This window comes from Ostrinia nubilalis, chromosome 4 (genome assembly GCF_963855985.1).
Source record: "Ostrinia nubilalis chromosome 4, ilOstNubi1.1, whole genome shotgun sequence".
Lineage (NCBI taxonomy): Eukaryota > Metazoa > Arthropoda > Insecta > Lepidoptera > Crambidae > Ostrinia > Ostrinia nubilalis.
The window spans coordinates 2623828-2636709 of record NC_087091.1 but is presented as its reverse complement, the minus strand read 5'-3'; the positions used below and the strand labels follow the sequence as shown (position 1 = coordinate 2636709).

The 12882-nt window shown below is 37.4% G+C and overlaps 1 protein-coding gene across 1 annotated transcript; it reads left to right on the top strand.

Moving 5' to 3' along the window:
• The first annotated feature begins 2968 nt into the window (after positions 1–2968).
• Positions 2969–12716, top strand: LOC135088450 (ADP-ribosylation factor-like protein 8). The gene is made up of 5 exons (XM_063983262.1): positions 2969–3189; positions 4835–4915; positions 5242–5315; positions 7583–7744; positions 8315–12716. Exons 1-5 carry the CDS (start codon positions 3067–3069, stop codon positions 8436–8438), a joined length of 564 nt encoding a protein of 187 aa, XP_063839332.1. The 5' UTR covers positions 2969–3066; the 3' UTR covers positions 8439–12716.
• Positions 12717–12882: the final 166 nt, after the last annotated feature.

Here is a 12882-nt window from a genome sequence, read left to right as displayed (position 1 = left end):
TAAAAAGACAAATCCAACAAACCCAAACTCTATGAGTTTCCAACGTTCCGTTTAGGAGTTCCTATGGCCACCTCCTGACTCCATCATCAGACCAGCATGGTACCATAACATTGCATTGTCATCGTACTTACATAAGTATACCAAATTTCAGCTCAATTGGTTGAGGAAAACTGGTCTTAAATTCAGTTGCAAGATTTACTAACAAGTAAAGTCAAATAAAGCTTGTAAAAATCTGCCCCCACTGGGAATCGAACCCGAATGATGGGTGTGAAGTATAATAGGTGGTCTTATCCACTAGAGTGGCACAGAGGCGGTTAAGTGCATAAATGCGATGCGACTCTTTAACAAATTAATAGCACAAGTAGGCATTTTAATTTTTGTTAATGATTTTAGCACAGAGACTATAATGATGGTAATTATGTACTAGTATTCTTCTATCTCTACTCAAATTGCTTGACATTTTTATGACCATCAACCACACCAGTAGGCAACCATACCTACTCGGCATACCTACATAAAATACCTACCTACTGATGAAGGTAAATATACAGGGTGTCCCGTAATGTAACGTCAAGCCGGAACTGGGTGTTGAGGCAAGTTGTGCAGGTTATCAGAAAAATATAAAAAAAAATCTATGTGGCATATTTTAAAATAATAGGCATTTAAAAAAAATCCAAAAATTCTACTCCAGGTGACGGTCCTTTTACTCGTGTTGCCACAAATCTTCACTTTTTCAAAATTTTTTTTTGTTATGTAACCCTGAATAATGCTTCTCTAAATTGTTATCAAAATTACAAAACCAGCTGCTCCAGCTTGGATGAAAAAAATACATTATTCCTAATAAAAATTTCAAAATAAAAATTTTGCCTAGTTTAAACTGACTGTACTGAAAAAAAAATGTACCTACTACGCGAGTGTGGCAAGTGACGTCATAATTTGGCGCATTTAGTAAGGATTCCAAAATGGTACAACACTTGGTAAATTTTTGCTGTAATTGTCGACACTTTTTGGTTTTTTGGAAATAGTCCCGTTTTTAACTTTATCTACCTTGGTTAAAAATTATTATTCTAATGTGCCCAAAATTCAAGTTTCTGTGACTGACTACCGTACAGTCAGTCACAGAAACTTTTGTCACCATGACAGTAACACAGTAATTAGTAGTTGACATAAGTACTGTGACAAAAGTCACCCGTGCGCGCGCGCCTTTACTACCTGAGCCCCGATTACGGTAACTTTTAACGTCTACAATCCAGACGCGTTTCTGATTCTGCGATACGATTGGTCAAAACAGCTGACGTACGCTGTTGAACGACCAATCGTATCGCAGAATCGAGAAGCGTGTCTGGATTGTTGACGTTAAAAATTACCGTAATCGGGGCTCTGCTCTGCCTGCACTTGTACTTGGTAACAGGGATAATAAGGATATGACGTTTCGGTTATGGATACGGTTACGGATATTAGAATAATATTATACCGGTTTCGGTTACGGTCACGGATATGAAATCATTTCAGATTATCCGAAAGTTTCGGATAATTTCGGTTACGGAATTATTACAATTTCAAAAATGTAGGTATAATTCAAATAGCAAGATGCTGCGTGACCCACATAGCTACTTTATGTACCAACTAAGACGACACCTATGTATGATAAAGGTAAAACAGGCTGGCATATTAGATGGTGCCACCGAATGCCAGACAAGTTGGTAACAAATATTAAGAAGGTACAATTCCAAGACGGGCCGCAGACCGCAAACTGCAACCGCAAACTGCAAAACTATGAAATCGGCAGCGCGGCATTGCAGCTGCAGCGTGTATACTGCAGATTTCATAGTTTGCAGTTTGGAATGTACCCTTAGACTTCGCCTTTATCCGAAACTATCCGTAACTTTTGAATCAGTTTCGGTTACGGTTATGGATATTTTTTTATTTCGCATATCTGATAGTTTCGGTTACGGTTACGGATATCCATAACATCCCTGCTTGGTAAGATGGCCCTCTCCGTCCCGGTCATACCTCACTTAAGCCAGAAACTTGAATTTTGGGCACATTAGAATAATATTTTTAACCAAGGTAGTTAGATAAAGTTAAAAACGGGATTATTTCCAATAAACGAATCCTTAATAAATGCGCCCAATTATGACGTCACTTGCCACACTCGCGTAGTACTTTTTTTTTTCAGTATAGTCAGTTTAAACTAGGCAAAATTTTTATTATGATATTTTTTTTGGGAATAATGTATTTTTTTCATCCAAGTTGGAGCAGCTGGTTTTGTAATTTTGATAACAATTTAGAGAAGCATTATTCAGGGTTACATAACAAAAAAAATTTTTGGAAAAAGTGAAGATTTGTAGCAACACGAGTAAAAAGACCGTCACCGGGAGTAGAATTTTTTGATATTTTTAAATGCCTATTATTTTGACAAAATGCCACGTAGATTTTTTTTTATATTTTTCTGATAACCAGCATAACTTGCCTCAACACCCAGTTCCGGCTTGACGTTACATTACGGGACACCCTGTATATACCTAATGTTATCCTTGGTCTTAGGTTTAATTAGGTAATCGTGCAAAATGTATAACATTTTAATTATTTTCATTTAACGATATAAAAATCGTTATCAGAATGCGAAACGAACTAAAAATACAAACAAGATTTCACAGCGCTTGTCGAATACACTATTACTTCCAAAGTAGTATAATAAATAGTAACAATTTAAATGTACATTATGGTAACACTGTTGTTATGACGTCATAAATGTTTTGTTGTTTCAAGTTGACCTGTTAATTTTTTCAAATTATTTAGTGTTCTTGTTTCTTTTATAGAAAAAAGTTGTTCATATTTACAATAATTGTTATACTCTTAAATTTATATTTATTATTAATTAAGCTCAGTCATTTGAGTAATTAATGGCAATTGCCGTAAAGTGGAGACAGATGATTCACAGAAACGTAGCAGCTAACCAAACGCATTTGGCAAGTGGCAACTGTCAAATTCACAGCAGATTTTCTGAGAGGCGTTCATTATTTTTGCGTTTTATTACAATAAATACAGTGATAATTCTTCAAAATGTTGGCTTTAATCAATCGGATCCTCGATTGGATTAAAAGCTTGTTTTGGAAGGAAGAAATGGAACTCACTTTAGTCGGATTGCAGTACTCTGGAAAAACAACTTTTGTTAACGTCATTGCCGTTAGTATTCGTAAAAACATAAATTGTGTACTCTAAGAGCTTGCTTTTGCACCAAAGTATCTTGTAGAATAAGTTTTGGAGACTGCGCTTGTAGTGGATGCATGTAGCAATTCAACACTACCCTGCACATTTATGAAAATTTCGCATTAATTTATGTATGACACAGCAGTACCGTGCATTTATGTTCACAATATTCATTGTCTTCTTTGTCAGAAAACATACTTTAGTCGCCTCCACCTGTTTTAAGTAAACCATCTAACAGGAACATTCTTAAAAGTGACTACCAACTGAGTGCCTTGATCATTTACATAACTTTAATTACTGCTGAAATATGTATGGTGAAAGTACTGAGTTGGAGAAATTTATTAACACTATTTAAAAATGTTAATTGAAGGCATTTTGGCTCGCACACTTGGGTATTCAAGTAAATTTATGTTACTTCATGATTTTCTTCTTTGCTACATTGAATTCCAACAAGATTTGTACAAGATCTTTATTTACTTATTTAAAGATAAAAGTTATCAGCTTTTTAACAATCTGGATGAGACAGTCATTACCTTGGCAATGTTTTCAATCATTGATTTTATCAATTGTAGGTATATAACTTATACACTTAGGTAATTCAAATTATAAGTGTATAGATTTTCCTACTAATTTACATTTATTTACATTCACAACATTAATGGACTAGTCCTATCTAATAGTGCAAACATTTTTTCCTCTATGTCAAACAATTGTTCATAATATTATGTGCATGTTATTAGTTATTTTATTCTGTTACGGCTACTTCATTGAGAACACTTGCATGTATAAACAATCCAAGATTTGTTTTGTCCAAGTTGTACACTGTAATGATCACTCTCCATAAACTCATGTTATCCTCAAATATGTACATTTATGTGGATCTTCCCTACTATATCTTTGATCTTGTACCTGTAACACATACAAATAGGCTTATTTAAGTATTTTTCTCATTAACATCCACCCCTCCACTGCCATGCTCATTTATTCTTATACTTTTAGGAGGTATTAATTTAGTAATATCAATGTCCATAGAGATACAATGGATAATCACAATAGAATCTATTGAGTCACATCTGAACCGATAAGTGAGTCACATTTGACTCATGGGACAGAAAACTTGTTAAATCTTCTTAACTATTCTCTATATCTAGTAAAAAATATGCATTGATTGTATATTACTTATTTCATATCATGTATTGGATCTGAAATACCACTCTAAATATATGTTATCCGATACTCAAACAATGAAGCCCTGTTTTGGCATTATCGGTGTTTCAATGTCAGTTTGTAGTTCATTGACATACTTATCAAGTACATACCTCTCTTTACAACATTTCAGTTCAATTTGTTTTAACAATCTCTCAAACTTTGCATGTTTGCAAGGCCTTTACCTTCTAAAAACAAATATAATAGTTTTTTTAAACCAATTACATAACTGTATTTTTAGCACTATCAGCATAATTTACAGATACATTCATGATGAGTTTAATAATAATATTGTTTATTTTAATATGAGATAATGTAATGGAATCAATATTAACCTGTATAATATTTGTTCTATATGAAGGAAGGAAATTAATTATAGTGACATTATTTAATTTGAATGTTTATTTTGTTCCAGTCCGGTCAATTTAGCGAAGACATGATACCTACAGTTGGCTTCAACATGAGGAAAATCACAAAAGGAAATGTCACGATTAAGGTACGTAGCTGTATCTGCCATGCCTATGACATAACTGATAACATTTGTACTCTGCGGTGTACAGGCCTGTTCATGATAAGGATTAATTTGCTTTCTGTTGATTATGCGGATATAATGATGACCTTGAATCTTTACAGGGTCAAAATATATGATGTTTATATTTGTTGTTACTTTACTAAATAATTTACTATATTTTACATTATCTTGCTCTCAAACAAACACAATGAGATTATGATATTCTCCTTTTAAAGTAGGTCCTCATTTCGCAGTGATATTTAAAATTTCGTAAAGGTAATAAAATGTCCTGTTATTTAAATTTGTTACAGGTGTGGGATATTGGTGGCCAGCCAAGGTTCCGTTCTATGTGGGAGAGGTACTGCCGAGGCGTTAATGCTATTGTGTACGTATTAAAATTACCATAACACAAGTAAATTAATGAGACAGTATTGAAAACAGGTGTTTGGTTTTTACGCAACACCTGTACGGTGGCACACAGCCTGTTTGTCATAAATAAAAAAATCTGTTGTTATACGACAGTGCAGGGTCTTTAATTGTGCAAAATTGTATGTTGAACTTATTGCAGGGGCAAAATGACATGTTTGGCGCCAAGATGCTGTTTGTAAAAATTAATCTTTTTAATTTTTGTACAGCAAACAAAAATAATTGCTCCAAAGTCGCTCCTAAATTTTGCTTTCCTAGGCTTCAGCCTACTTAACCTTCTGGTAAATCCACCACTGATTTATTGTATAGAGGCGATGGTTTGCGACGCGCCAGAGGAGACCGCGATTATTATTTGATTTTAGGCCAATGCACAATGTAAGAAGGATAAGCATCACTTTGTGAGCGAGATTGACACTGGAGATAGATATCTTTTGTTTTTCTCTTTATGTTTGTTTTCTCTTTCTCTATTGCGCCCCCCTGCTGCGTTCTCCCTGCTGCCGGACTTGTGGACTCCTTTCTCCTCTTGCATCTCCGTCAGCAGGGGTACGCCGTGACAACAGAGGGCCCCCGCTGAAAATCAGTTTCAAGACAAGCTCTGGCGGTCTTGATGTACGCTGAGCGGGTGCCTTTTTGTTAGAGGGGCACAAGCAGTTAATTGTCCACTTCGATGGGTGCCTGGAATAAAGCCACAATCGACAAAACACAATTTTACAGGAGAAGAGATTTAGTGTCAATTTTGAATAATTCTAAACTACGAGGCGTATCAAAACGGTTTGTATATCAAAGGATGCGTTATTTTTTCTGGAGTAACATTTAATGTGCATAAGGTTATAGTGCTTAGAATATACTTTTAAAAAGGTAGAAATACATATTGCCGCTTCATACATTGAAAGTCGGTTCCGTAAGAGTCCATTGTGGTTTTATTCCGGTCAAAAAATTTTAGATGATGAATGGGAATAACGATTCAATATCCATAGTGCTTTTGGTAAATCAGGCAGTTTCAAAGATAAAATTCTGAAAAAAATTCAAAAGGTGTATAGGGACCCGCAGTTTACTAAAATCACATAATCGGAAAACTGCTGCTATGGCTATTGCGGCTTTGTTCCAGGCACCGATCGACTTGTTTATTTCTCTCTGTAATCTATGCCTTGGCTGCTTGTATACCTTTCTTGCAAATAAAAAGTTTTCTATTCTATCTGGTCGCGGGCCTAGACGGGTTGGGTCTTTCTTTTGTTACGGTCGCTGGTTTCTGTCGCGGCGGCGACGCTGCCTTAAGTGAGCTGCCACACTGGCAGATTGCAAGAGTTTTCAAAGCGGAGCGCCGCTTGTAATCCGCTAGTGTAGCAAGGCCCTAAATACTGTATTTGAATGGACGTTCCCTTCCTTGTATCAAACAAAATTCGGCGCAACACCCCGCTAATCCACGCTAAATTTTGTCAGTGTGTGCGTCGCATACGTATTGGCGCGCTCACATACAAACCGCGCTCGGTGCGTTCCTATGAAGATGACCTACTCATTTGTATTTACTCTGCCGAGACAAGAGACTGAGACCGTTATTTGACTAAGGCAGAGACCTGTCTGTCTCTGTCTTGGTTGCGAACTGTCGCTTATACATTGTCTAAAGTCAAGTAACGTTCGCGGTCTCTCGTCTCGGTCTCGCGTCTCGGTCTCCTGTCTCTGTCGCGATGCGAACCGCCACCTTTAAAAGTGAGCTGCCACACTGGCGCTTTTGAGCGGAGCGCCGCTTGCAATCCGCCAGTGCGGCAAGGCCCTAAATTGTATTTGAATGGACGTTCCCTTCCTTGTATCAGACAAAATTCGGCGCATCACCCCGCTAATCCACGCTAAATTTTGTCAGTGTGCGCGTCGCATACGTATTGGCGCGCTCACATACAAACCTCGCTCGGTGCGTTTCTATGAAGATGACCTACTCATTTATTTATTTATTAATGCAAAATACTTGTAAGCTTACAGAGCAGGTCCAAAGCGCTTACAAGCTTAAGAATAAAATAAACATGTCATATACCTAAGTCACAAATAAAATACCAGTTTATAAATTGAATAATTTAAAGAAACACTGAACAATAGAAAAAATGTCAGAATACATGTCAAAGAGATATTAATAAGTCACTTTAAAAACAGAACAATAAAAATGTCAATGGTCAAAATACATGTCAGAGAAATACTACTGAGTCAATATATTTGTATTTACTCTGCTTGTACCAGGTACATGGTGGACGCGGCGGACCAGGACAAGATCGAGGCGTCGCGCAACGAGCTGCACAGCCTGCTGGAGAAGCAGCAGCTGACCGGCATCCCGGTGCTGGTGCTGGGCAACAAGCGCGACCTGCCGCACGCGCTCGACGAGCACGGCCTCATCGAGCGCATGTGAGTACCCGCCGGCGACCACAGCCGCCGGAGACCACAGCCGCCGGAGACCACAGCTGGTGGAGACCACAGCCGGTGGAGACCACAGCCGGTGGAGACCACAGCCGGTGGAGACCACAGCCGCCGGAGACCACAGCCGGTGGAGACCACAGCCGCCGGAGACCACAGCCGTTGGAGACCACAGCCGCCGGAGTCGTCATCGTCATTTCAGCTACAGGACTTCCACTGTTGAACATGGGCCCTCCCCAAAGTTTCTAGATTGGCCGGTTAGCGGCATCCAGCACCATTTTGCTACGTTTATGAGGTCAACTGTCCACCTTGTGGGTGGACCACAATGCGGCCCCATTGGTTGTCAATTCTGCATGTTATGTACCCTGCATATTGCCACATCAGCTTGCTAAGGACCTACGCTACAACTTGCGCGGGTGCCTGCAGGACATCCGAAACGGGTCAGCGCCCGTTTATTAATAAAATTATACAATAAAATTATCAAGCGGAGATGATTATTTGTAGAATGTAGTCTGGAGTCAAGAAAAAACGGCATCTAGATATCCAATTTTTTTTTTCCAGGAACCTATCAGCGATCCAGGACCGTGAGATCTGCTGTTACTCCATCTCGTGCAAGGAGAAGGACAACATCGACATCACGCTGCAGTGGCTCATCCAGCACAGTAAGTCGGGCTCCGCGCGCTAAGTCACGCCACCGAGCGCCTGGTACACCGCGTCGATGATATCATTGTATCATTGGGGCGCTTTCACATTTAGGCGGTTTTAGCAGCGCGACAAAGTGCTGATAGTAAGGGCTATCGTTTTTATACAACAGTGTAGATGCGAGTTTGCATTGAACGTCATTGCTAGCGAGTGCGTCAAAAAATCTATGAAGACGCTAGCGTGTGCGTCAAAAAATCTATGAAGATTTTAGTCCTATCGGATACAATCTGTCATACATTTCATGTATAGACTCAATAGTTCAATACACTAAACTGTGCCACCCGTGACATTGACAGGGGGGCGCCACCGTCAACACCGGATCGCTAGTTCCGATTTTTGACATGTGGGAAACTAAAAAGTTGAAAGATGGTGGCGCCTCCCTGCCAATGAGTTTGGTGGGACAGTTCAGTGTAGGTCATCTATAAATTTTTTTCGCAGTCGTTAGTGATCACGTTTGGTGTAAACTCGTAATAAACATTCAGTTGGTGCCACAGTACTAAGAGCTTACTCTACAGTGGCGCCACCCTAGTGACTGCAAATACGGTAGTCTACCGCTTCAGCGTTCACCAGTTGGCACCACTGTTTGAGTCAGTCAGTGACAGAACTTTACATTGGCGGCAACTGTGAGGCTAAATACGATTGCCCTCATTTCATACCATAGACAGCGCGGCAGCGGCGTTTTTTATAATGTGAAGGCATCCGCTACTGCCGCGTTACTATCGCGCTTCTGACGCCCTAATGTGAAAGCGGCCTTATATAGTTCCAACAAGTTTTTCTATTTATCGTCGATTTGCTGCTTCGGTTCTTAAATAGAATAGAAATTAGTAAATTTAGTTTTACATTTAAATTAATCGCTTCGAACTCTCAGACGTACCAAATAATCTTACATCGCGTTTTTGACAGGTACACGTTTGCGAAGCGTATAGATTTTCTCTCTAAACTATCCTTACAAAACCATATTTTTTCACAAAAACGACATTCCTCATTTAGATCGGTTTGAGCAAATCATATTTAGGAATTGATGATAGTAGATCCCCATAGTCTAGATTTTTTTAAATACAATAGGAATAAGAAAGGTCTAAGTTTCAAGACATGGTCAACACACTATCGGTGCGCGTAATGTAGCTTTGCAATAAATTATTACCTGTTTTCGTAACACATAAGCGTACTTTACACAGATATTAATAATTATTATTATGTAAAGTCTAGTTACGGAAGCGAGAACAAATAAACTGAGTCATGCATGCTGACTGCTAATGACTTACGTAAGACTTCAATTGTTTTAGCCTAGCTGTGGCAAACCGATAGTTTGAATTTACGCTCTTGCTAGGCACAGGGTGAGATTGCGATCGCGGAAAATGTATAGAATCGACCAATTTATCGAGCGCGCGATATAAAGCTTTTTTCTTGCATGTCGATTGAGAAAGCACTAGGGCCGGCCTGCAGACAGACGTGACACACTGGCGCGGAAAACATCCTAATACATCAAATAGAATCGTTGGAACTTTGATGATAAATGGCCGAAAGTAGAAACACCACACTTCACTATTCACATTCGGACTGACTGGATTTAATAGACCTTTATTTATTTGTTATTTCATGTTTATTTGAAGCCTTATGTTGCGTATCTGCCTTCCCCAAACTCTTTAGCCAACATGGGAAGTGTAGACTAAATCCTCCATTTGCCTCTGGTAAAATGGAGGAGGTCGTGTTCCTGCATTGGAGACTGGGTGACCTGATGAGGATGATGTTTGTGATATCGTGATGGAAATTAATCCGCTATGATGTGCTGTTGATTGTTAATACCGACAACAGCGAAAATTGGCATTGCTATACGGTATCTTGCCACTTCTCTCTTTTCTGAAAACCCTGACAAATGAACGCAAGCGCGATTATTGCTGTTCCCGCGAAAATGCGCCTTGTTATATGCGCCTTAAAACGTATTGTCCTAAATCGTGGAATTTATAAATAAAAGTAAAACCATTCTAATCAACTGTCAATAAATGTTTTCTTTTCATCGGGCGATTTTCACTGTCTGTTTTGCATCGTTGGAAAAATCACTGTGCACCAATCATGCACCATTGGAGCCGTTAAAAGATTTTTACAGTAGACTGGTGGAAACAGAACTGTAAATCATAGCAGAAGAAACATTTCTTATTTTCATTTATTTTACGCGTGTGTTGGGCAATTGTTACTATTCAATCTATGAAAACAGGAAGGTACACTTCCATATAAGAATATCAAGAATATTCTGTGATCAAATAATTGTTACTAACATACCAATTACGTTTATTTCATTAATAAAATTTAAAATATTTTTGCTATACGTGGGAAATTTAATGTTATTCGAAAGACAATATCATAAAATTGTATATCTAACGCGTGATTGGAGATCAATGCTCATTTTATACACTGTTAAATTATTTTTGAAAGATTATTAAAACAATTTTATTTTCTTCTAAATTATTAATCGGTAATTATTTTTTAATGCATAATGGGATCGGATGTGGCGCTAGTGTGAGGGCCTGACAAGTAGCTGTTTATAAATATATATATAATATAATGTTATTGTGTAGTTAGATAATAATATATTATTGAAGTTGAACATATTCGTATATGGAAGTGTGGTCACCACAGTGGTCGTGCGAATTTGGCTCGAGTTGGCGCACCTTGACGAATGTGGCTTCCCTTCAACCAATGCTTAATTCATGGGTTATTTTAAAAACAGATGCACTATCAGAAAGGTCTACTCATGGCGATGAACAACTATGCTATGGGACCAATGGTGATAAAGAGAAAAATTTAATAGCTGCTCGATACAATGAAGGCTATCGTACTTGTTTTCAGTAAGTAGACGAGTTGTTAATCTGGACTACTACTCTACAGTGGCGCCATCCTATTGTGAGCAAATACGACAATCCTTTCTACTACTGCATCAATAGTTGGCGCCACTGTCTGTCTTAGCACTAGTGATTGACGACTCTATAGTGGCGCCAACTGTTGAGCGCAAATATGGCATATTTTTTGTTTGACATCAATCTCATAGTAATAGATGTTCATAATCACGAATAGAATCCTTTATGAAAAGCAATTGTTTTAAAATTAACCCTGTTTAAGAGGAGTGCCAAGCTTCACTTTATATTCCTTCAAAGATCACTTGCCCGCGCCGGTTGGAGGTGTTGCCACATTCTGACGTACGCAAGTATCCAAAATGTAGTGACTGATGAGCAAAATTGTATAAATACAGTATACTGTATACATATCAATTCCATTGCATACTTACCAAAGTCGATTGATGTGAATACGACAGTTTACATTCACTAGTCACTTCATTTTGGATACATTATATACCTAGAATATTTTAGATTCCCTGATAATATTAGCGTTAAACTATAAATAATTATTATAATTATCCTTATCTCATATTATTAGCTAAAAGAATTAAGTTTAATCGAAATATTATATCTTGTGTGGGACTATTTTTGCTTTATAACGCCTTTGAATTATGTAATGTTTTGTATATTTATCGTGGAAGTCCCGTGACGTCATAGGATTGCTCAGTCGGCACTTTTAAAACTTTTATTTTAGCAGAATAGACTCACGCAGAAAACATTTTCAAGTATAGAGAAGTCATTAGGTATGTAATTTATATAAAACCAGCTTGGACTGCACATTAAGTTTGTATAACTGTAATATAAAATTATATAACGTACTATAATATTTTTATGATCGTGCGCGGCGGCAACGTCACGCCGGTCTGAGCTGTCTACTAACTTTGTATGTTCCAGTGTTTAGTATTATTGCGTTAGTTTATGTAGTTCACGGCTGATCGTATAGATATCTCAAACGAAAGTTTCATTTTTATTTAAAATAAAAAATACTGCTGAGATTATTTTTGTATTCATTCATTTTCTATACTGAATGTTTTTATTTATTAACAATTTGTGTCACTATGAAGTACTTATATCAATAAAATTCACGAACAATTTGTTGTGATACGTAAAAGTGTTTGAGATATCTATAATTTGGTAAAATATCTAGCTATTTCAAGAGGGTACGTACATTGAAATACAATGTACCTACATCAAAATTTATTTACGCCTACTTTAAAACTAAGAATTTCAAAGATATCTTTTGAGATAACCAGATACTGAACCAAATGTGTAATTATATTTTTTTCTATGGTGCGTTTATTGATGTAATATATCATTTTCTAAGAAAACACAAATCAATATTATAGTAAACATGAAATTGTAAGTTATGGAGTGTCTTATTTTACCTTTGCTTAAACCTTTATTTTTAACATTTTCTTTCAAATAAATTGGTTCTGATGAACCTAATAACATAAGGCTTAGGTCACAAGTGCATGAACGCGTAATTGCAAAATTATTACGTCTTGTTAGGTTTTTGTATTAATTAATGGGAAT

Excerpts from the sequence above, each read along its gene's own strand:
- LOC135088450 (XM_063983262.1), top strand. The coding sequence starts at position 3,067 with ATGTTGGCTTTAATCAATCGGATCCTCGATTGGATTAAAAGCTTGTTT. Across the intron at positions 5,316-7,582 it reads CGAGGCGTTAATGCTATTGT|GTACATGGTGGACGCGGCGG; the intron begins GTACGTATTAAA and ends TGCTTGTACCAG. Across the intron at positions 7,745-8,314 it reads CACGGCCTCATCGAGCGCAT|GAACCTATCAGCGATCCAGG; the intron begins GTGAGTACCCGC and ends TTTTTTTTCCAG.